This window comes from Elaeis guineensis, chromosome 6, assembly GCF_000442705.2.
Source record: "Elaeis guineensis isolate ETL-2024a chromosome 6, EG11, whole genome shotgun sequence".
Classification (NCBI taxonomy): Eukaryota; Viridiplantae; Streptophyta; class Magnoliopsida; order Arecales; family Arecaceae; genus Elaeis; species Elaeis guineensis.
In genome coordinates, this window is record NC_025998.2 from 36,775,004 (window position 1) to 36,800,046 (window position 25,043).

General features: G+C 37.9%; 1 protein-coding gene across 1 annotated transcript; it reads right to left on the bottom strand.

The window, feature by feature from the left end:
• Positions 1–568: 568 nt before the first annotated feature.
• Positions 569–9,885, bottom strand: LOC105046828 (uncharacterized). Its single transcript, XM_010925564.3, has 2 exons — positions 8,311–9,885; positions 569–1,109 (listed from the first exon to the last, which is right to left on the bottom strand). The coding sequence occupies exons 1-2, from the start codon at positions 9,655–9,657 to the stop codon at positions 756–758; spliced, it is 1,701 nt and encodes a 566-aa protein (XP_010923866.3). The 5' UTR covers positions 9,658–9,885; the 3' UTR covers positions 569–755.
• Positions 9,886–25,043: the final 15,158 nt, after the last annotated feature.

The window sequence follows — 25,043 nt, forward strand, 5'->3', positions numbered from 1 at the left end:
TTTTTTAATTTATTTGGATATATTCATATTAGAATAGTATAAATTATCCATTACACCCTAAAAAAAAAAAGAAAAAAAAAAAGGAAGAAGAAGAAGGAGAAAAGAGCGCAGCCAAGAGTTTGATCACAAGCTTGACCAAATAAAAAAGGTTGTTTGATTTCTGAGAACAAAGAGGTATAACAAGGAAGTATATTTGAACTAAATTTTACGTGCCTTGGCACTGAAAAAACCATGGAAAAAAACGACTACATATCAAAGTCCCCCTTGTTTCCTTTAAAACTAGTAGGTTATATATTTGAAGCAAAAATCACTAGAACAAGAAAAAACTCGGATCACCGGAAGGAATATATCTGAAACAAAAACCAATACACCAATAATAAATTTGCAGTTAGAGGTAAGTAGATTAATAGTACTTCATTACTTCAACAACAGCTGGATGCTGCCCTCCAGGTTTTACACAGATTTTACATTATGGTAAAACTTTTATCCCAATCAGGTTTTTGTCTTACATATCAAGCCTCAGACAAACGCAACCTTGAGACAATTTATAACATTTCTCAACTCGTGCAAGGTATAAAATCTATGCATTAGATGCTATAAACATGGTAATCCATTATCTGATGTCAAACTATTATGACTTTCAAAGCATCTTTCAGTTAGCATTAGTAAGAGAGATTTGAGAAAGGTGAGCTAATTACATCTCTCATGCATTGCACTACCAGCTCTCGGTTCTGCAGTATAGCATATCAAGCCACTCACCTTGTCTCTTTCTGGTTCCCCTTTCTAGACTTGCTTTTCTTCAGCCGCCGATTCTTGGAATTTATGTCAACCCAAGTGTAATCACTTGGGATGGTAAAAGGGTCGACATGGTCCACCACCTGAGATGCACTTACAGATTTTGGTCGGGTAACAGAGGTTTTGGCTGTAGTGTTGCTCCACTTCAGCCAAGAACTCTTGTGTTTCTCTGCTTTGTGATGTTCTTCTTCTTCAGGGACAGAGAAGAGCCTTGGGCTTGAGAGTGGCGTGAAGAACTGCTCGGGTGGCTGAAGATCAACAAACTTGGTAAAAGTAACCACGACTCTTACAGTAGGAACAATAGGGATGGCAACCTGCAGCCACAGAAATGGCAAGAGAATGCATTAAACTGCAGCGTATCTCAGGACTGTGAAACGTTTATATATGCTGTTTTCAGAACCGCATTTTCAGGAAGCATAAAATGCAGGCAAGCATAAATAATTCTTATTTTCAGTTGCAAAGATGCAGGGATGAGATTTTGATGTGTGTTTAGGGAATCATCTATACAACAAAATGCTATGAATAAGCAAACATAGATTTTAACACACAACAAAAATAAATAAATACATCAGATATTACCATTTGATATCTAAGGATATAGCTTAGCTACATAAAATCTGGTAATACATGTAATACCATGTAACATTAACCTTGCTATATGGAAATCGCATTCTTATTTCTCATTGTTAATTCATGATGTTCTTATTATAGATTTCCAACAGCCTGACATTCCGCCACCTTCAGACTTGGTGCATCATGACGTCAATTTTTCTATAAACTTGACGATGCAAGTAACTAGCAAAGAATACTAACATTGAACAAGAAAATACCAGTCGCCTCTAGAAGTTGGATTTCAAATAGAATCAGAACTGCTCTCTCTTTCAAATTGTAAGAAGTCACAATTTCTAGCTTGTAACTTGGATTGAGACCGTCATGTTCTTATTAGATTAATCTCCATGAAATAGGATTTCACCTTCAAAAATTGTTTGGTCCAGGTTCAGGCTGAAAAACTCGGACATATTTCAGAAAGAATTGGATGAAAATAAAGCTTGTCATTAAGGTCATACAACAAAGGAAAAACAATAAAAAAGTAGATGTCCAAAAGAGTGATTGCACGATATTGTGTCAAATTCAATTATGAATTCTAAAAGTTGTCTGCAACTACCTCTCTTATACTGTAAGTTAGCAGTTGGCAAATAACTGTTTATATGAAGGAAATAGATAAATATGGTTGAGTGCAAATATGTTACCGAAAGGATAATTTATATGAAAAGATCCAGTGGGTTTGTCGGAAACAGGCCAATGCAGGTAATTAACCATTCCACTATCCCATTGCTTTGATAGGACTAAAATCAAATATGAACCTATGAAACATTCGGATTCAGATGAAACCTGAAACATACTTGCTTCCGCAGAAGCATTCTCTAGCTATATGGACAGAAACTACCAACGTTTATGAACCAAAAATTATGAATTATCAGCACATGATTAGAAACTTAGACATCTTCTAGAAAATAAATATATTTCCAAAGAACAACAGAAAATTCTGGAACAAGAGTTTTAGTACACTGGCTTATCGTTCCTTCTAGACCAATTGAACAAGCCCAGGTGCCAATAATGCAAGTTCTGTGCATATAATATCTTAGAATTCTATAAGTGATGTTGCTGCTTTGTTGATGAGTTGCTTGTAACAAATATGTCACTTTCTTAGATAAGTATGATATATTTAAACTAAAAAAACAAAAGAAAGATTACAGCATTCGGCTATTCAGGAGACCACATCATACAAACAATTGAACATGGAGCTACTCCTATAGTTTTGCTCGAACAACAGAATATCTCATATAAAAGGCTTAACCATCTGAGCACACTAACTTTATTTTTACATGACTCAGGTTAAACTTTATGAGCTACCTGACGCATGACTTGTAGAGAATATATACGCACTCTCCCAAATGACATCTTTACCTATTAGGGAAAAACCTTACCATAATAATCCCTGTTCTATAGAGACCACTCATGAACTCCCTCTCGTATTACTCAGGATCTATCAAAATGTTTGCAGTTTACTTATTTGGAGCTTCCACATTAGAATAATCGTCAAAACCTGCAATCCCTTTCTTTCCTTCCCCTTATAGATCACATACTCCATGTATTAATTCTCACCTTCATTCCTATAACTGCACATGTCTAGTACATGTCTTCTCAAGACTACACATGTTTGGCAATAATCTATTCTAAGATAGAAAAGCAACAATGTAGTTTGGGGTGCTAAGTATGTTCACGCAATCCTAATACTCAAGAAGCATAGAGAAATATTATTAATTCATTTACCAAATATTGGACAAAATAGACTCATGATCATTCAAAAAATATCACTAGCAAGGTTTGTCATATCAGTCGGTACAGTACCATATCGGGCACACCATACTAGACATACCATACCATACAGGTAACAAATCGATATGTAGCCCCGTACCATACAGATGCTCGATATGCCTTGCTGTCTCATACCAAATTATGTAATAACACAGTAATAGGATGGCACTAGTACAGGGTCTAGTACCGAGATGTTGGACCTTGATCACGAGAGTAGATTTCTAATACAATATTGTTTCAAGCAAAAGCGAAATATTTCTCCATTGCACAAGAGAGATTTTTAAATTGCATTTCCGGGGGATTAAGGTACTACTTGTACTTGCACCATCCCATCCAATACATGTTGTACTAGCCATGGACAAGTAAATAGAACCCCTTGAGATACTTCCACAAGTGAAAGAACCTTGTACTGACCTCTTATGACTTGGTTCACTGATTATTGTTTTTTTCCCTTTCCAAATTTGAACCAGCAAGTGTCGTCTGTGGCAACCCATACCACCATTATACAATGGAGCATACTTTGTTGTTCGGAAATCGGTATGGGCCCAAAACTTGATTTTCTAATCCTTGTGTATTGGAAAAAAAAAAACTCATTACATTTATGCTAAAAAACAATCCCCATAGATCAAAGGACTTTATTGGTTAAACTTGTGCATCCACCCCTCTACTCACTTATCTGCCTAGTCCTATATTGTTGGTTGAACTTGTGCATCATTAGAGTGATTCAATTATCAATCAGCACCTAGACTCATACGTGAGTGTGTTTAAATTCCGTTACCAACCACCATATCAATTTGGTGCCAGGTTCATATGGTACCGGGATGCTAGTGTCCCAATTCTTAGGACAGTTTACCACCTATATCTTTTTTGTTTTTCTTAATTTTTAATTTTTTATTTAAATGAAATATTGATATATTCTAAGATAGAGAGGGCAAGCCTCAATGCAACAAGAATGTTCCTCCATTGTGATCTGGGAGTCATGGATTTGAAACATGGAAACAACCTATCCATATGTCAGGGTAAGATTGCATACATCTGCTCTCTCAAACCCTAAACTGGTAGAAGCCTAGTGCACTAAGATGCACTTTTTTATTGATATATCCAAATATCCTTAAATCAATGATAAGGTATATGGTACTGGTACTAGCATCTTCCTCTCTCTTTTACTCTATTGTAGCCTATGGCACATCGTGAAAGAACCAGGAGAAAAGAGAGTATGCCCCCTAACATTGCTCTCTTTTCTTCAAAAAAGAAGGGAGCCTATTATGACCCACATGGTACCTACTGAACCTACCTATCCCAACCGGTTTTGAGTGGGATGGGCAGAATATCCTAGCTGATGAAGGAATAGGATATCCATCCCACATACCATGTTCTCTGCGCGATGTTAAAATAGAAGCGACATGAGTCAGTACTACTAGAACTTGAATCCTTGCTCGTATTTCTACCCAACAAAAGGTGTATCAATATGCATTGTTCTAGCAATATGTCAACATGCCAAATTCTTGAAAACTTATAATTTGAAAATTGACACTTATAATTTCAATTGATATAACAATAAAAATGTAGAATGGTAAAGTACAAAACAAGCAAGTGCTTAATACATGCTAAAGAACTAAGTAATAGTACCACGAAAAAGAGATATTTTTATATTTTTATTCCATCTAATAATAACTAAGTACTGGTGTGTATCAATGTCTTTGGGGTTGTAAGTATAAGGTAACAATACCGTTACCATACCGAAACATAGTATTTCATCTTTGTTTTGCTTGTTGACCACAAGAGATATACCATAGGACAATTTGATATCACACTGTAGTGATACACACCAACTGGTAAGGTACTAGTCCAAGTAATAATATCGATACTTCAATCTTTGATTCATATTGCTAAAATACATATTTTATGAAAGGATTCTCAAAGCATGGTTACTTATCTAGGTTTCACTAAATTCTTGGATGCAATGTATTTGATACCAACTCCAACATTGCGCACATACAAGCATTAACTAATTTGATCTATTAGAAGTCCCTCATTCTTAGATTTTTGACTAAGATTGGATCTAATTGATAAATGAGGACAGATTCTGCATGTCGATCATCTGAAAGGAATAAATTAGAAATCCAACCCAATCACGTGCAGATGTTATTTTGAGTCTATCAACTTATTTTATGATTATGAATTGTTTGTCTCATCAAATAGACATTATCATATGCCTACTTATATAACTTAATATAATGAGATCATAATCAGGTCGATCTAATTTGTCTGCGGCCAATATAAAGTTCCGTCACCAAGATTGCATATTCTAAGGGTCTTGAACTCATGAATTGATCATTTATGGTATGATATGGTGGTTAACAATTCATACAATTTATACCTAGACCCTAGCATGTGCATGATATGTATCACAATCCTGTGGATTTGAAGGGGCAGATCAAGGACATCAGCAAATAAAGCAAAGGTTAACATGTTTTGCCTGCCAATTGGTGAATCATGTGTAGAAAATCATGGGATTCTTTTAGTGTGTGAGAGAGGTGGGGTTGGGTGGAAACAGGGACAACAACCAAAAACGCATGCATGATCTTTGACAGTGAGAGTACATGAATAAACAGGCCAAAAGAAAGAAAAGCCTAACTCATATATATGGAGCTAGGAGGGTAGCAAGTTTTTAAATTTGCAATATCATATGCTAGCTACTATGTACAAATACAGGTTAGTATACATGTCACATAAATAGATCATACTCTATTTTAATCAGTATTCTCATTTGCTTAGACACATTAATGAATCAGGGACATGCTCCCAATGGAAGCTCATCAGTGATAATACCAAACATGGATCAATGTCATACCCAACACGGAAGTAGTCTTATAATATCATACCAATTATGATATTGGAACTTCTATTGTGCAGCCCAAATACTCAGACCTTTACAACGCAAGGGCGGTAGCAAGGGCTGTCAAATGAACCAATCGTCGAGCTCAGCTCGAGAAAAGCTCATATCAAGCTCAATTTGAAGCTAAACAAATCAAGTTTAAACCAGAAAAATGAGTTCACAATTAATTTCATGCCATGCCAAAGTTGACCCAACTCAATCAGGCTAGCTCAATAAGGCTTGAATATATGTACATTGTATAACTTGTATATTATATGGATAATATGCTATTGGATGATATACTATTGGAATCAAGTATTTCTTTGTTCTTGGAATCAATTAAATGTCAATTAGGGATTCAACCAGACTTAAATCAAGTTACAATTCATGTTCGGCTTGCTTAGAAATTAAAACCAAATTCAGCTAGAAAGACAAATAAACCAGCTTGATCCTAGAGTCTTAGCTTAAAATTAGTTTCAAACCAAGCTTGACTAGACCCGTGCTTAATCAAGCTCAGTTCGACTACACACCTAGCGGTATCACTACCTTGAACCAATTCCTTGCAAAGCCATCAAAAACCAGTAAGATAAGCTCTGTTAACCCAATAACTGCTCACTGCTTAGTTCGTGATCTTAATGAATTCTAATGGGCTCACCATCTTTTTTCTAAAAAATAAAAAAATTCATTGCTTTTTTTTTTTCATCTCTCACATCCATAACACAGAGGCATCCTCTTCTTGCATATTAGCCATGATGTTGATAGAATACTTGCTTGCAGCTCATTTGGTCCACATCCATTATGATTCTTGCTTTCTTCTAATCTCAAGAGCATTTTAATATGTGGCACTTTGTACTGCAAATCAAGTAATAGGACATTATTGGTTCTAATATACGAATTTAAAGAGATGGTTCTAGAAATGTCAAATGGACTACATAGTTTATCATATATCGTATAAGAAAGTATAACTGCATTTATTGTTCAGATTTTATTCTCTTAGCCTATTCATTCAATTGGAAATTTATGTTGTCCACTCATACTATCATCACCAGAGCCTTTTACGACAAAATTGGGTCAGCGGTGGCGCATAACATTCAGTGGTGAAGGCTTGTGAAATAATTAGGCATATTTCTGAAACCACTATGAATTTGACATAAACCATTTGCAAGTTGTTGGCAGATCCTAGCAAGAAAGGCTTGCCATTAAAGTGAGAAGGCTGCTCAACAGATTCTAAGACCAATGTTATCTGCTGCAATTTAAGCTCATGTAAACAAATAGCAACCCTCTAAAATTCCCAATAACTTTACTTTAGAAGAAAACATGCAAGAATGAGTGAAAACCCAAAAAGATATAGTTTGAGTCATGAATGTCAGTCCTTAAAAGTGCCTGATGAACAACCATCACACAGTGAAAACGAAAGAAATAGATAAAAAGTAAAATCATGTGTTTGACCTCGAAGTACATATTGTAACCATAGATCAAGCCATACAAAATCGGAACCGTTTATGATTCTCGCATTTCCCTATGTCAAGGACATCTAGAGGCCCAAGAAAGAATGTACCATCCTGCTCTATCCTATCGCTGTCACCCTTCCTGCTCTGCATGTGTAACATGGACCACCATCATCTCTGGTGAAATTAACTCTACAGTCACATGGTCTCTCGTGCATGCTTTTTGCCATTCATTTCTCCAAGGTTATGCACTTCTACCCGGGACCTATTTTTCAGTAAAAAATAATACATCAAGTCTTACTCCTTGATGTAGGATTTGTTACCGCTTAAATCTTCCAACCAAAAAATTTATGACATGTGGACCACTCTATTCTTTTCTTTGCACATTATTTCCAAACTCATCTCCTAGAATAGCATCTACCCCTGTAAAAAAAAATGTATATATATATATATATATATATATATATATATATATATATATATATATATATATATATATAACCAGCCAAAGTTTACCAACGTTAAAGTGGAACCTTCTGGATCCCTCACAATCCATACTGCCATCCAACTGCCCGGACCCATTTGTCTCCAGACCGGACCAGACAACCAGACAACAGTAGATGGTACAAGAGCATGGTGAGCAAACGCCGTATCCATTCATATTTTTCACAATTCTAGTTCTCCATCTGAATGATTAAACAAGTAAAATCGACTGAACTAGAACAGAACACAATAATAATTCGGGAGGAGAAAAAAAGGAGAATAACGGAGAGTTCCCAATGAAGTTTCACGTTTTTTTTTTTTTTTTACCTTGACCGGAAAAGTTCCCGGCGGGAACTTGGTTGTGAGCAGCTCCCGGAGCCGCCTCACGGCCTTCACCTTGTTGGCAAGTATGTCCAGCAGCGGCAGCAGTTCCTCAACCTTCAGTGGGAAATCCTCCGTAAGCCAAACCGTCGGCCTCAAGCTCTTCACCATCTCCTTCTCTTTGCTCTTCCCCACCCTCGCTGCCATTGCTGCCCCACCCTGATGCGGCACATCCACACTTCTTCTTCTGCCCGTCTCCCTTCCTTCCGGGACCCTATTCCCGAACTTCCCACGCTCGTAGCAGCTATGGCGCGGAGGCAGATCCGGAATCTCGGCAACGAGAAACCCCTCCTCGTCGTCCTCGCGAAGCTCCAGGGGCAGGAACTCCTCCTCCGCCTCCTCAACGGCCTTCATCGTCTTGAAGCTGAACACTACGTTATGGATCTCGTATACTCGAGCCCTCCACTCCCCTACCATCTCCGTCTTCTCCCGCCGCCGCCAGTTGGTCCGCCCCACCAGCTCCGCCGCCGTGATGTCCAGTCCTGGCCGATAGGCGCTCGCGTCGGCGACAATGTCGGACTCGTCCGGCCCCGGCGACGGCGAGTCGGCGCCCTCGAACGCGTCGTGGATCTCCTTTCGGGCGCGGTCGAGGACAAGGAGGGACCCCGGCGGGAGGTGGGAAGGGGCGGCACCTCCGCCGCCGGAGCCGGAGCCGGAGCCGAGGAAAAGGAACGACTGGTCGGCACGGCGGACGCGGAGGCCGTCGAAGCCGGCGAGGGAGGTGTCGGCGCGGAGGTCGGCACCGCGCTTCCAGATGCGGTAGGTGTCGGAGGGTGCGGCGCGGGAGAGGAAGGGGAGGAGGGAGCTCTCGAAGTGGAAGGCAAGCTCAAGGTAGAAGTCCGGGACGCGGCGAAGGGCGGCGAGGAGCGGGGGGAGGCGGCGACGGAACTTGGACCAGGCAGAGAGGCGGTGGTGACGGAGGAGGAGGAGGGCGAGGCGGCGACGGCGGAGGCAGAGGGCCTCCTGGAGGGGGGTCCACCCGGAGGCATTCTGGAGGGAGGGGTCAGCGCCGGCGGCGGCAAGGGCGGAGGCGCCGGCAGGTCGGTCAAGGCGGACGGCGAGGTGCAGAGGAGTGTCCCGGCGGGGGACGTCGCGGCGGTCGACGACGGCGGCGATCTCGTCGGCGATGCGTTCCTGAACCACCGAGTCCGACTCGGTCAGTATCTGCGACGGGTGGGCGAGTTGGGGAAGGGCGGAGAGGAGGCGGTTCAGGCGAGTCATATCGCCAAGCGCCACCGCATAGTGGGCGGGGCTATGGGCGTAGTCTTCTATTCTCACCCTCTCCTCCTCCATTCTCCACTCCCACTCTGTACACCTGAAACCAAGAAGAGAAGAGAAGAGAAGAGAAGAGAAGAGGGGGAAGAACAGGCAAAGGAGAAGATGAAACTGGATGGATTTCTTTTTATTTTTCCTTCGTTCTTTAGCTTCCTTCTTTCCTTTTCTCGTCTCTCCCTGATCTCTAGCGGTAGCTTTATTGGGGTTGGGATCCGAAGGTGGGGGTGGGGGTTGGAGAGGGGGGTTTCTTTTTTGTCCTCTTCATTTCTCTCTTTTTGTTTTGCCGAGTCTAATTAAAGATGGAGGAGATGTGATGGTGGATGTCAGGTAACGGATGCGACGAGAGGGAAGGGAATGGGCGGGGCAGCGAGCCAGTGACAGTCTCCGAGCTTACGCCGCGACCGTTTCTTTCTTTACATATAGAAATCATTTTAAATGCACTCTCCGTTTTTCACAATCCTATTCCTATATATTTTTTTTTTATTCGCCGTTGAAGAGAAAGGAGACCTATTGGAGTACATTTAACAAAAAGGGGCTGGAGTCTCTGAAGTTGGTGCCTTGAAGTTTGACGAACCATCTTTACGGAGGAAAGGGAGGAGAAGAAAGCGATTGGTGGGGAACGTGCCATGTCATCTTGGTCACTATTTTTTTTTTTCTTTTTCTGGTAATGTTCGAGTCGTGGTTGCGAGTGAGTTCAGGGTTCGTTTGCGTGGTGTCTTTCGGTGACTTATGGTCTCCTTCCGAAGGGAAAAGTGACAGCTGGTCGGAAACTTAAATTTGCTGGTGTGGCGAAGGGGCGGAGTAAGCAAATTGATTGGATGGAACTCGGACGCAGTTGGAATAATAGGCTAAGGGCCTGGTTTTCGGAACCATGGGGAAAGTTGTTCCATGCACCATGGGCTTGATGGAACTAGGCACGATCAGGACCAGCCCTGGGTCTTGATCAAGACTAAAGTTGGTGGATTGTGATTTGAAACCAAAATTCCTGGCTCCAAGCCCTGCTCAATCAATTGTATGCCAAACCAAGCTGTCTATGAATAGGTTGCTCAAGAGACTAGAGAAAGATCAAGTTATTAAGCAAAGGGAGCCAGGGTTCTAAAGTGGAGCCTAGCAAACATCTTCATGGGTTATGATAGGAGTGACAATTGAATTGGATTGGATTGAATCAAAATTTCATCAAGTCGAATTTGATATATTTATTAAATAGATTAAAATTTTATATTTAAATTTGAGCTATTTATTAAACAGATAATCTAGTCCGATCCATTTAATTTTTTTATTAAATATGTCAAATCAGATTAAATAGATTAAATATGTTAAATAAATTTTTAATAAATTAAATAGATTTTAACAAATTAAACATATCTTAAATAGATTAAACGGATCGGATCATAACCTGATCCAATTATTAAATAGGTCAAACTTTACAAACAGATTAAAAATCTAAACATGAGTCCAATTTATTTAATAAATAAATATAGATGAATTAATCTATTTACGGTTTAAATTTATTTATATCAAATATAAATTTATTTAAAATAGATCGTTTTCAGACGGCAGTTAGGTTGAGAGGTGGGGTCAGAAATCACCGTCCCTAGATTATAGCTAGCTGACTTGTATGAAGAGCTATCTCCATTAGCCTCTGACTTTAGGAGAGAGTTTGGTAGTTATGCCTTTTAATTATATAATAAGATGCACCTTATTGCTCAGAGTTGACGCGAGGACGCATGAAGCAATTTATTGGCTGGCAGCATAATGCTGCTACCCTTTTTGTACACAAATCTCATAGTACATATTGATGGATAGGCCATTAGGCCTAGAATTCCAGAGTAGATTTGAATGTGTGCAAGTCTGAGGTCGTGTGCTGGTCTGTGGATGGCAAATAAGGAAATGGACAAAAAGATCCGAGAATTTTCACCATATTTCTGTCAAAACTTATCATGATGTTAGTAAATTGTTACCATCAGTGAATTCTTACATGTGGAATTTGGCCTAAATGAACGGTAGATATCCTAAATTTTGAAATTTTGCTATTCATTGTCCTCTACACAATGGAAAATAGACACTAGATTTAATGTCACAAAAAGACTTCCGTAGAGGAAGGGGAGGAGAAGGGCAAGGAAGAGGGTTTGGCAGTAAATGGTTGGGTTAACTTCTATGGTGGTGGGGCTTAGGTAGCTCAATACAAATATTGAAAAGAGGAAAAGGAAGAAGGGGAGGGGGTGAAAAGCATGGGTAGGTGGCGATAATTGGACAGCTCTTGCAATGGTAGCATATCATGGATTTGCCATGATGGTAGAGGAAAAGGAGAAGAGGAGGAGATGTTGATGATGGTGGGTGAGATCCATAGATTTTGTATAATTATCATGTGATATTTGTACCAAAAAAAAATTTAGTTCAGAACTTTGTTCACTGTGGTCTATGGTTGGTATTACTGTGTAAATGTTGAAATTCATGGGACTTGTTTCATTGACGGGAGCAGGGGGTAGAAAACTATCATCAACAAAAAAATAAAGAAATTTTTCTTATTTGATATGAATTTTTAAATGATAGAGATTAAAAAATAGTATTTCTATGGAAATAAATTTTTATGAGAAAAAAATTTTTATATAGGATGGGGATGATAATTTTAGCCGACCCATTAGCTATCCAACTCAATATAAATAAAACGGATTTGATCTGATCCGATTAGAATCCGAAATAAATTTTATCGTATTTGATTAGAATCTAAGTGTGGATTCTAAAAAAAATATTCAAAATAGATTCGGATTGAATATAGAAAATAGTATGCTCGTCTTGAATTCAACCCTATATAACTTTAATTTAAAACTTATTTTCAAAATTATCATTATTTTATAGTATTTATATGATGAGCTTCTTACCCAATCCGATCCAATCTCTTTTATTTATCCAATCCGACTTGACTTGAGAAAGATGTGCGGCAAATATAGATATAAAATTTTTAATTATAGGATGGATAAGGTGTTGGCCAATTTGACCCATGCTTGATCTGTTGCCATGAAACATGGGTTTATAGCTTCCTAAAATTATAAACCTTTTTATCTTCTAAAGTATCCTTAAAATCAAGAATAGAATGGATAAATTTTTTTTATTTATTAAAGATATAATAAATATTCTACATAATTTTTTTTTAAAAATAAATATTCAATTAAATATAAAAATATATTATTTTTTATAATTAATTAAATATATCAAAATTATTTTTTCAAATATTATATACTTAAAAAAAATATTCTAATGAGACAATTTTCTTCTTGAAAATCAAATCAGCCCATAAAGTATCTTTACTTATTGTATATATTTATAGCCCAATTAGATACTTAAATGCTTGATATGGTTTTTAAAATTTTAAATCATATGGGAGATTTTTAAATTTTATAATTATAACTTTTGTTTTTTTTTACTTTTATTATGATTCATAATTTTAAATTATATTATATTTTATTTTAATTTTTTGTTGGGAATGTTTCTAAGGAATGCACCTCTTTGGAAAATGTTGGCTATTCAACGAAGAGATGTATCTTTCTTCGCGGGACCTGTCTTTATCATGTGGCCCCCACAATATTAAAAAAGATATATGGAGAGATGCTTCGAAAGCATCGCATCTCTTGCCATCTTTATCTTTTCAAACCTATGAAAAGGGTCCATGGTCGACTCCATACCGCCTAAGTGAAGGAATAAAAACGAAAATGATTGAGAGAACTCATGTTTTAAACAAAAATATTATTTCTTTTAGTATTTTGGTGTAGATTAGCTTTTATTTGCCCTGGTATTGTCTTATTGATGGTGCACTTTAAGACGATCACGAAACAGTTTGGTGTATCTTGGAAATAAATCATCATCAAATTATTTGTATCTAGGCAGGGTGAAATCTATTTTTAAAAAATATCCAATATAACTCAAATTGGTGATATTTTTCTTATTTTTTTAATTGGTATCCTTTATATGAAATATATTTTTATATTTTTATGTGATAACAAACATCATTCTCCAACAAAACATCCACCTGATGTTGTTTGTTTTTTTTTTTTTTGTGATAAGACACCTGCGTTGTTTGACCCCTTACCTCCTACCTTGTTCATGAACCAATCCATATTCCTCTCATTAGCTGGTCTAGAATCAACTATTGTTGTTTTTTTGGTAGTACATAGGTTTGATGGATCCAAAAGGCGTAGAGGAATCTATCAAATGTCGTGCCAAGGAATTCATTCTTTACACTATCAAACCATTAATGCAGTGACATACCGTTGATTGCCACTAGGCATTTATGGGTTTACATTAAAATTTGCAAGTAGGATGACATCAACTGAGGTTCCAAGATGCAACCTGTCTGCAGCAAAGTAACAACTTTTTAAGATAGATCCCTGAAACTTGAAGATTGAGATGGAAGGATGTATTTTTCTTCTTTGCTTTTTTTGTGCCACATTGTAGGAATCTCTATTGGAAAGCTAATTTAGCATTGCATACTGTGAACCTAAAGAAGACATCTTGCATTCAACTGTTAAATGGTTATCCCAATTTCAATCATCTTTTTTACTACCTTTTATCTCTTGATAGTTGCACCTCAAAAGCTTCTTGCTCTTGATTAAAATATCTTTTGTCTGGTCTATCCAGATGTCACGCTCCCAATCCGAGATTTGAATCGAAGGTCATGGCAACTACCGCATACTCATAGAAAACTTTTCCCATAAGCATGCAAGGCATCTCATCATGATATCTTACACGTAAAGTTAAATCATTTTTTAAATTTTTAACAAATCAAACCTTAGTTCCAATAACAAATCAAAACTCAGTGTCCAAAAGAAAAAAATAATTGTCTGACAAAGTCAACACTAAAAAAAATAAAGGTCTTGAATCAAATCTGAGAAAATTCTAAATCAAAGAGCTAACTCCATCTCTAATCGCTCTCCCAACCGAAATCCCGCATCACGCTAATTTTCTGGATCTGTAAGAAAAACATAAAACTCATCATGAGCTAAACAGCCCAGTAAGCAGTGTATACCTTTAACTGAATAAATTAGGCAATAATACTGTACATATCGATTTACTGATAATAACAAAATCAATATGTAGTTTCATGAAGTCATAATCATACTATCAATCATATATAAAATTCAATTCATCAAATTATGCTTTTCATCTTAAATTCATCAATTTCTTAAGTTCTTCTTACCAACCATGACTATGACCACATTATCCCTGTGGCAAGGTCATAATACCGCGTATCTGCTTGCGGTGGGCTGCGAATCATCTGGTAGCTAAGTCCTTTGGAACCGCTGGTCTCGCTGGCGGTTTGTCGCTGGTCTCTCTGGCAACATGTCGCTGGTCTCGCTGGCGACATAAATCCTCAGGACAGTCAATTGCTAACGTATATACCCCCATTGGCGGGGTCCTCAACACAGTCAGATTGTCAATTTCATATTGTCTTTCAATTCATATATTATTTTCAAAAATAATATAAATAAATAATATTCGAGTCAAGTCAATCATATCATTCTTTGTGATCATACATCATCATAATAATTGTTCAACAAATAACTTCAATCATAAATAATTTTCTACAATTAACTTTAATCATAAATAATTTTAATAATTATTTTAATAAATAATTTCAATCACAAGCATGCATAAATTTATTTAATTCAGAATTTATAATTTACCAGATAAATTCAATAAAAGTAAACACTACTTACCTCAAAAGAAAATCCAAACTAGAAATTCTAGAAATCTCGAAAATCTTTCTCTGAACCTGATACGTCAAATATCATATTTTTAATCAAAATTTTATTGAATTAAAAATAATTAAAATTGTTAAAATCTAATGTCCCCACGAGGATCAACTTGACGACAGCATCCAAGATTTTCGGACTAATCCATGGACACCCTAATTATATTTATTTATTTTTATTTTTATTTATTTATTATTATTATTATTATTATTTTATTTAATTCCATAAATCTTAAAAATCTAAGAGAGAGAGAGAGCAGAGAGAGAAAGTTTTTTTTTTCTTCTTTTTCTTTTCTTTTTCTTCTTTTTCTTCTTTTTCTTCATCTCGGCTCCTTCCACGCCGGAACAGAGGACCGACGTCCCCTCCTTTTGCCGGGCCATTCAAGCCGCGGCCGCTGCAGTGGAGACCGACGGCAGAGGGGGGCCACTCCCCTGATTACGGAGGAGCATGGCCGGCGGTCGATTGCGATCGCCGGCGTCGGAAAATCCAAGGGAAAAGAGGCCAAAACAGGGGTCTCTTTTCTGACCGAAAATCGGTGACACCCGTCGCCGGCAGCCTCGTGTAAAGGTACGAAAAGAAAGGAAAGGAAGAGAGGAAGGGGAGGAAGACTTACCTCGGCCTCTAGTGACCCCCACCGACGAGCAATTACGGCAAGATCAAAACGGTGTCCGCGGCTCCGATCGGGAAAAACAGGGAGAAAGAGAGAGGAAGGGGGCCGATGTTGGGTTTCTAGGGAAAGGGGGGTCTTCTTATAGAGGGTCCTAGGACTTCGAGAGATCCTAGGACTCCCAATTTGTCCGGGTCTCGCCGGAGAAGAAGACTCCTATCGGGAGTCTTCTTCCCGATTTTTTCTCTGTTTTTTTTTTTCCTGGGCTTGGGTCTTGCTGGATTGGGCTTGGGTTTTGGGCTATGACATTCTTCACCCCTAAAAAAAAATTTCGTCCTCAAAATTTTTTCATACCTGTGGTCTCGAAGAGCTGGAGATATTTTTGTTTCATTTCTTCCTCTAGCTTCCAAGTAGCTTCTCTTTCCGAATGTCGACTCCACTATACCTTGATATAAGGAATGTTGCGACGTCTCAGCACCTGTTCTTTACGGTCCACGATCCGTATCGAATATTCTTCATATGATAGATCTTTTCTAACTTGTACTGGTTCAAGTTCCACGATGTGACTTGGGTCTGGTAAATATTTCTTTAACATAGAAACATAAAAAATATTATGTACTCTTGCAAGTGAAGGGGGTAAGGCAAGTCGATAAGCCACCTCACCAATTCTTTCCAAAATCTCAAACGGACCCACATATCTAGGATTCAATTTGCCACGAATGCCGAATCTTGAGATTCCTTTTGAAGGTGATACTTTGAGAAATACATGGTCACCAACTTGAAATTCTAATTTCCGTCTCCTGTTGTCTGCATAACTTTTCTGTCTGCTTTGTGCTATCCGAAGTCATTCTTTAATTAATTGAATCTTCTCGACTGCTTGTTGAACAAGTTTGGGACCCAATATTTTTCGCTCATCAACATCATCCCAGTGAATCGGCGATCGACATCTTCTACCATATAATACTTCATAAGGTGCCATACCAATGCTAGCCTGATAACTGTTATTGTAAGCGAACTCAATCAAAGGTAGATGCTCATCTCATAAATTTTTCATATCCAAAATACAGGTTCTCAACATATCTTCTAAGATCTGAATAGTTCTCTCTGACTGACCATCAGTCTGTGGATGAAAAGCTGTACTGAAGTTCAATTTTGTTTCTAATGCCTTGTGTAAGCTCTTCCAAAACTGTGACACAAATCTGGTATCTCGATCCGATACGATGGTCACTGAAATTCCATGTAGCCTTACAATTTCTTTCATATACAACTTTGCTAGTCTTTCCAAAGTAAATCCAACTCTAATTGATAGAAAATATGCAGACTTTGTCAATCGGTCCACAATCACTCAGGCTGCATCATTTTTACTGGGAGTCTTCGGTAGTCCAGTTACAAAATCTATAGTGATATGTTCCCACTTCCATACTGGAATATCAAGAGGTTGAAGTAGTCCCGCAGGTCCATGATGTTCAGCTTTAACTTGTTGACACACCAAACATTGAGCCACGAATTGAGCGATCTCTCTCTTCATATTATTCCACCAGTACATTTCCTTTAAGTCTCTATACATCTTAGTACCTCCCGGATGAACTGTATAACCGATCTGATGTACCTCCTGAAGTATTTCATGCTTGAGTACTGAATCATTGGGTACGCAAATCCTGTTTTCGAATCTCAACGAACCGTCTTCATATATCTTGAATTCAGATTGAACACCAGCTTCCACTGAATTTCTTATTTTCATTAGTTGTGGATCATCATTCTGGACAACTGTAATTCTTTCAATGAGTGTTGGCTGAACCCTCATGTTGGCTAATCGTACTGTTGAGTCATATATTCGGATGTCTAATTCTAGTTTTCTTATATCCTTTAATAATTGGCTTTGATGTGTAATTAAAACTGTCAAATTTTCCACAGATTTTCTACTAAGGGCATCAGCAACAACATTAGCTTTTTTGGATGATAATGAATTATTAAATCATAATCCTTTAATAGTTCTAACACCTTCTCTATCTCATATTTAATTCTTTCTGCGTAAAAATATACTTCAAACTCTTATGATCAGTAAACACTTCACACTGCGCACCGTATAAGTGATGTCTCCAAATTTTTAGGGCAAAAATCACTGCAGCTAATTCCAAATCATGTGTCGGATAATTTGTTCATATGGTTTCAATTATCTTGAGGCGTAGGCCACTACCTTACCATATTGCATCAATACACAATCGAGTCCTTTTTAGATGCATCACTATATATTGTGAATCCTTCATTTTCTGTTGGTATGGTAAGGATAGGGCTGAAACTAATCATTGTTTTAATTCTTGAAAACTCTGTTTACAATCTTCGGTCCACTCGAATTTAACCCCTTTCTGAGTAAGACGAGTCAAGGGTGCAGCTATGCGGGAGAATCCTTCTACAAATCATCTTAATATCCTGTCATTCTCAGAAAGCTTCGAATCTCAAAGATATTTGTAGGTCTGTTCCACTGCATCACAGCTTCCACTTTTGCTGGATCTACAGAAATTTCATCTTTAGATACGATGTGTCCTAAAAAGACTATTTTGTCCAGCCAAAATTCATACTTCTTAAATTTGGCATAAAGCTTTTCTTTCCTAATATTTGTAGTACACACCGTAAATGTTCTTCATGCTCCAATTTGCTTCTTGAATATATCAAGATATCGTCAATAAATATGACAACAAACTTATCAAGATAGGATCTGAATATTCTGTTCATTAAATCCATAAAGGCTGCTGGAGCATTGGTTAACCTAAAAGGCATTACTAGAAATTCATAATGTCCATAACGATTCTAAATGCAGTCTTTGGTATGTCCTCTGTTTTGATTTTTAACTGATGATACCTGAATGAAGATCAATTTTAGAAAAGACTGTGCACCTTGCAGCTGATCAAATAAATCATCGATTCGAGGTAGAGGATACTTATTTCTGATAGTACTCTTATTCAACTCTCTATAGTCGATACAAATCTCATACTACCATCCTTCTTCTTCACAAATAAGACTGGAGCTCCCAAGGAGATACACTAGGCCTTATAAAACATTTATCCAATAAATCCTGTAATTGATCTTTTAACTCCTTCAACTCCATAGGGGCCATTCTGTAAGGAGCTTTAGAAATCGGACTGGTATTGGGTGCCAACTCAATGGTAAATTCAATTTCTCTGTCTGGTGGTAGTCCGGTTAAATCATCAATGAATACATCCAAAAATTTATTTACGATAGGAATATCCTATAACTTCAATTCATCATGTTCTTTATTTTTATTGATACTAGGTAACCTCTACATCCTTTCTTAGCATCTGTCTAGCTTGCACAAATGAAATAATACGTGGAGGGGTGGTTCCTGTACTTCCATCAAAACTGAAAGTTAATTCTTCCGGTATGTGAAAGTTCACTCTCTTTCCATGACAGTCTACAGAGGCATGATAAGTAGCAGCCAATCCATTCCTAGAATGACATCGAAATCATGCATATCCAGGACCACCAAATCTGTCGGTAATTCTCTTTCTCCTATTCTGATACTACATGACTTGCACACACTTTCGGTACTCAAAATACCACCTACTGGTGTCTCAACATATAATTTGGTTTTCATAGGTTCACATACTATATCATGTTGTCTAATAAAAGTAGTGGATATAAAGGAGTGTGTAGCACCAGAATCAAACAAAACTGAAGCATGAATACCAGATACAGGAATGATACCTATCACCACCGCATTGGAGGCCTGAGCATCCTGTTGTGTGAGTGCATAGATCCTTCCTTGAGTTTTCGGCCTTTGACCTCCGTCCTTTGTTTGTGTGGGTCTATTTTCATCCATCTGGGGGCAATCTGCAATCTTGTGTCCTTTCTGTCCACATCTAAAACAAGAACCAGTATTCCATGGGCAATTAGAAGACTCATGCTCTCTTCGGCCACATCTCGAACATCTAGCTGCCTCATTCTCACGATTCTTATCAATTGCTGGCTTCTTTGCTGGACCCTTATTGTTCTGATTTCGTCCTTGAGTTCCACTAAACCTATTTCTCTTCTTCTGATTCCGTTCTCGCTCCGCATGAGCTTCATTAACTTCTCTCTCAATTATTAGAGCTTTATTTACAACTGAGGCATAGGTAGTTAGCTCATAGGGTACAACTTTTTTCTAATTTCTATCTTCAGTCCCATTTCAAATTTGTGTACTCTGTCTTGCTCAATCTCAACTAATCTTGGAACAAACTTGGCTAACTCCGTGAATTTAGCTTCATATTCTGCAACGGATCTGTTCTCCTATTTCAGATGAATGAACTCCTGCTCTTTCTGTATTCTGACACTTCGGAGGAAATACTTGTCAAAGAATTCATCTCAGAATCTCTCCCAAGTGAGTGGTATCCTATCGTGCTCATATTTTTGTTCCAGTATACGCCACCAGTTGTATGCCTCGCCTTGTAACAGATATGCTGTGAAGCGGATCTTCTCTTCATCTTGGCATTCTTGCACGGCGAATGCCTTCTCCATTTCCATAATCCAGTTATCTGCTTCCAGTGGCTCGATGGTCCCTTTGAAGGCTGGAGGGGCTAGCTTCTTAAATTCGACGATATTGTTTCTCTGCATCGGATGTTCTCCATGTCCAGGTGTTGGTGAAAAATACTGACGGGGCTGTGCATGTTGTTGTTGAAGTAACTGTTGCTGTGTTTGAACTACTCCGATCAGAGTTTGCATTAGTTGAGTCATGTTCGGCTCCTCCTGTACTGTCGGAGTATTATCGGTAGGATCAAGGATTCCCTCCTGCTGAGTTGTGCCGCTATTTAATTGGGGAGTGTTATCGCCAAGTGGATTTGATGTCCCTCCTACCGCTCCTTGAGTATTCTTCGCTCGTCGTGGAGGCATATTGACCTATGATAGATTTGAGATAATAACTTATCCTTAATAAGGTTATAACTTACTTGTGACAGGTCAAATCATAATCATCATAACTAACCTTTCAATTTTCCTAATATCTACCCATCACTCACTCACTCTATTCTACATGTCTCTATCTATCTACTTATGCTCTGATACCATATTAATTGTCACGCCCCGACCCGAGATTTGAATCGAGGGTCATGGCAACCGCCGCATACTCATAGAAAACTTTTTCCATAAGCATGCAAGGCATCTCATCATGATATCTTACACATAAAGTTAAATCATTTTTTAATTTTTAACAAATCAAACTTAGTTCAAATAACAAATCAAAACTCAGTGTCCAAAAGAAAAAATAATTGTCTGACAAAGTCAACACTAAAAAAAATAAAAGTCTTGAATCAATTCTGAAAAATCCTAAATCAATGAGCTAACTCCATCTCTAATCGCTCTCCCAACGAAATCCCGCATCACGCTAATTTTCTGGATCTGTAAGAAAAACATAAAACTCATCATGAGCTAAACAGCCCAGTAAGCAGTGTATACCTTTAACTGAATAAATAGGCAAATAATACTATACATATCGATTTACTGATAATAACAAAATCAATATGTAATTTCATGAAATCATAATCATACTATCAATCATATATAAAATTCAATTATCATAATTTAAATTATGCTTTTCATCTTAAATTCATCAATTTCTTAAGTTCTTCTTACCAACCATGACTATGACCACATTATCCCTGTGGCAGGTCATAATACCGCGTATCTGCTTGCGGTGGGCTGCGAATCATCTGGCAGCCAAGTCCTTTGGAACCGCTGGTCTCGCTGGCGGTTTGTCGCTGGTCTCTCTGGCGACATGTCGCTGGTCTCGCTGGCGACATAAACCTCAGGATAGTCAATTGCCAACGTATATGCCCCATTGCGGGGTCCTCAACACAGTCAGGTTGTCAATTTCATATTGTCTTTCAATTTATATATTATTTTTAAAAATATATAAATAAATGATATTCGAGTCAAATCAATCATATCATTCTTTGTGATCATACATCATCATAATAATTGTTCAACAAATAACTTCAATCATAAATAATTTTCTACAATTAACTTTAATCATAAATATTTCAACAATTATTTCAATAAATAATTTCAATCACAAGCATGCATAAATTTATTTAATTCAAAATTTATAATTTACCAGATAAATTCAATAAAAGTAAACACTACTTACCTCAAAAGAAAATCCAAACTAAAATTCTAGAAATCTCGAAAATCCTTCTCTGAACCTGATACGTCAAATATCATATTTTTAATCAAAATTTTATCGAATTAAAAATAATTAAAATTATTAAAATCTAATGTCCCCACGAGGATCAACTTGACGACAGCATCCAAGATTTTTGGACTAATCCATGGACACCCTAATTATATTTATTTTTTTTATTTTTATTTATTTTATTTTATTATTTATTTTATTTTTTTATTAATTCCATAAATCTTAAAAATCTAAAGAGAGAGAGAGAGCAGAGAGAGAAAGTTTCTCTCTCCTTTTTTTTTTTCTTTTCTTTTCTTTTTTTTTTTCTTTTTTTTTTCTTTTTCTTTTTCTTCTTTTTCTTTTTTCTTTTTTTTCTTCTTTTTCTTCTTCTCGGCTCCTTCCACGCCGGAACAGGGACCGGCGTCCCTCCTTTTGCCGGGCCATTCAGGCCGCGGCCGCACGGTGGAGACGGCGCAGAGGGGGCCACTCCCCGGTTACGGAGGAGCATGGCCGGCGGTCGATTGCGATCGCCGGCGCCGGAAAATCCAAGGAAAAGAGGCCAAAACAGGGGTCTCTTTTCCGACCGAAAATCGGCGACACCTCGCCGGCAGCCTCGTGCAAAGGTACGAAAAGAAAGGAAGGAAGAGGAAGGGAGGAAGACTTACCTCGGCCTCCGGTGACCCCACCGGCGAGCAATCACGGCAGAACAAAGGTGTCCGCGGCTCCGATCGGAAAAACAGGGAGAAAGAGAGAGGAAGGGGCCGATGTTGGTTTCTAGGGAAGGGGGGTCTTCTTATAGAGGGTCCTAGGACTTCGAGAGGTCCTAGGACTCCCAATTGCCGGGTCTCGCCGGAGAAGAAGACTCCTATCGGGAGTCTTCTTCCCGATTTTTTCTCTGTTTTTTTTTTTTCTGGGCTTGGGTCTTGCTGGATTGGGCTTGGGTTTGGGCTATGACACCAGGTGAATTGCCCAAAAATTCACTAATTGGAAAATATGTTTTAGAAGACTATAATGGTCTAGATGTGGATATGTAGTTTAATTTTGGGGAGTTGGATATGTTGATTTTGGTACCATTGTCATGCTTTAGGATGATTCCATGATTTCCACCTTAAGAACAATTTTTTGAAGCTTTTTGAAGCTGCACCTTGGAGAGAACAGGAGTCCAGGACATCAACATATCTTCAATGGCTCAAGAGTTCAGTGAGTCCCACAATAAACATCAATCATGAAAATTTAGCTGCTTAAGTTAGAAAATTTAATACACAATAAGTTGATACAGAAATGTCAACAATGTACATCAAGCTTGATGCCTGGGCCAAGCATGTGGAGAGACAAACTCCTCTTATGGGTGGCCTGGCCCACGCACATAAGAGATACACATCCCACTGAAGGTGGACCAGAATTAGAATAATAAATAAATCAAAAATAATTGAATAAATAAATAACTGAAAAGATTTAAACTCCTGACCTCCCGCAAATCCAAGTTTCCATACCAGTTAAGTAGCCAATTGACCCCAAAAGTTCAAGTGGATAGGAAAAATCTGATAATATATATCAGGACTATATAAAGAAAATGTGATCGGAAAATATTTGGTTTCATATTGTCTTACCAAGGATCATCCCTTTTATATAGTTTACTATCTCTACATAAAATAGAAAAAATAATTCAAAGATCCGACTATTTATTGGCGTATGCCAAAAAGGAAAGCTATCAGACAAATATGCCATGACTGGTGGACTACAAAATTGTCGCAAATCCTTAATTGACATCATGCCAAAGAGGAAACCTGTCATAAATTGTCGACTAGAATCATATCCCTTGCTGATGAGATGTAGAAGTTTAAGGAAGTATTAAAACAGTAACATTTTGTCAACTTGCTTTGAATCTTTGATCTTACATGATTTTTTTTGGTAAAATATATGATTTTTCAAATATTAGTAATATATAACAATGAGGAAGCCCTCTCTTTTGAGATTTAAGAAGCAACAAATCTAAAAATAGATAGAAATATGTTAATATGTGTAAGAACCAAATAGCAATAATTATATACAATAGCAAAAAGTATCAAAATATTACATGCGGAGTGTAATATTTTCAAATTGACTTCAATTAATCAAATAATCCAAAAGTTTCCTTGATTTTTTTTGTGAAAAGGTCCTGTAATAATGTTAGGTCTATTGCTTGCCATTCACACATCGATAAGATCAAGAAAATGCCATATCTCATCCAACTTTGGGTTGCAAAAAGTAATAAACAAAACAAGGGTCTAGCTCGGGTGCAAATTGCCCAAGCATTTTGATAATTTTGAACTATGTATCATTGTCTCCAATGAATAAAGATGGAAGAGACCTTCAGTCTGATGGGTATTGAGGGTTTTGTCATGGATTGTGATTCTTCGGGATTATTCCCTTGCTCGTCTACTGATGGAAAGGGTGTTCTCTTTTCCGATTGTGTGGTGGCTTCTTTGAGAAGTCATGATAGCTCCAGCAATGGAAGATCCAAATGGGGTGTCAAAATCATCCTTGATGGGATTTTTGCAGCTCAAAATGAAAAATCGAGAGTTGATAGTTATACATTTGCTCCTTCCCCATCTGCTTATGCGTCGAAAGAGGATTGTTGTGAATAAAGGGGGTCTCCCCTCGAGCTATCTTCATCATCGATAGGTAATTCCCCTGGGTCAGCTTCACAATCGAGGAGCTTCACTATGGATCCAAACAGCCCTTGGTCCCAGATAGTCCAAGGATAGAGGAGATTTAGGTGGGAGATGGCTAGAGCCAGTAATGCAAAAATTGAATAACTAGAGTAGAGGTTTATCAAGGTGATCAAATTCTCGGAGGAAATCCAACCATCATCAAAGCATATGTGTTTCAACCTTGATAGGTAAGT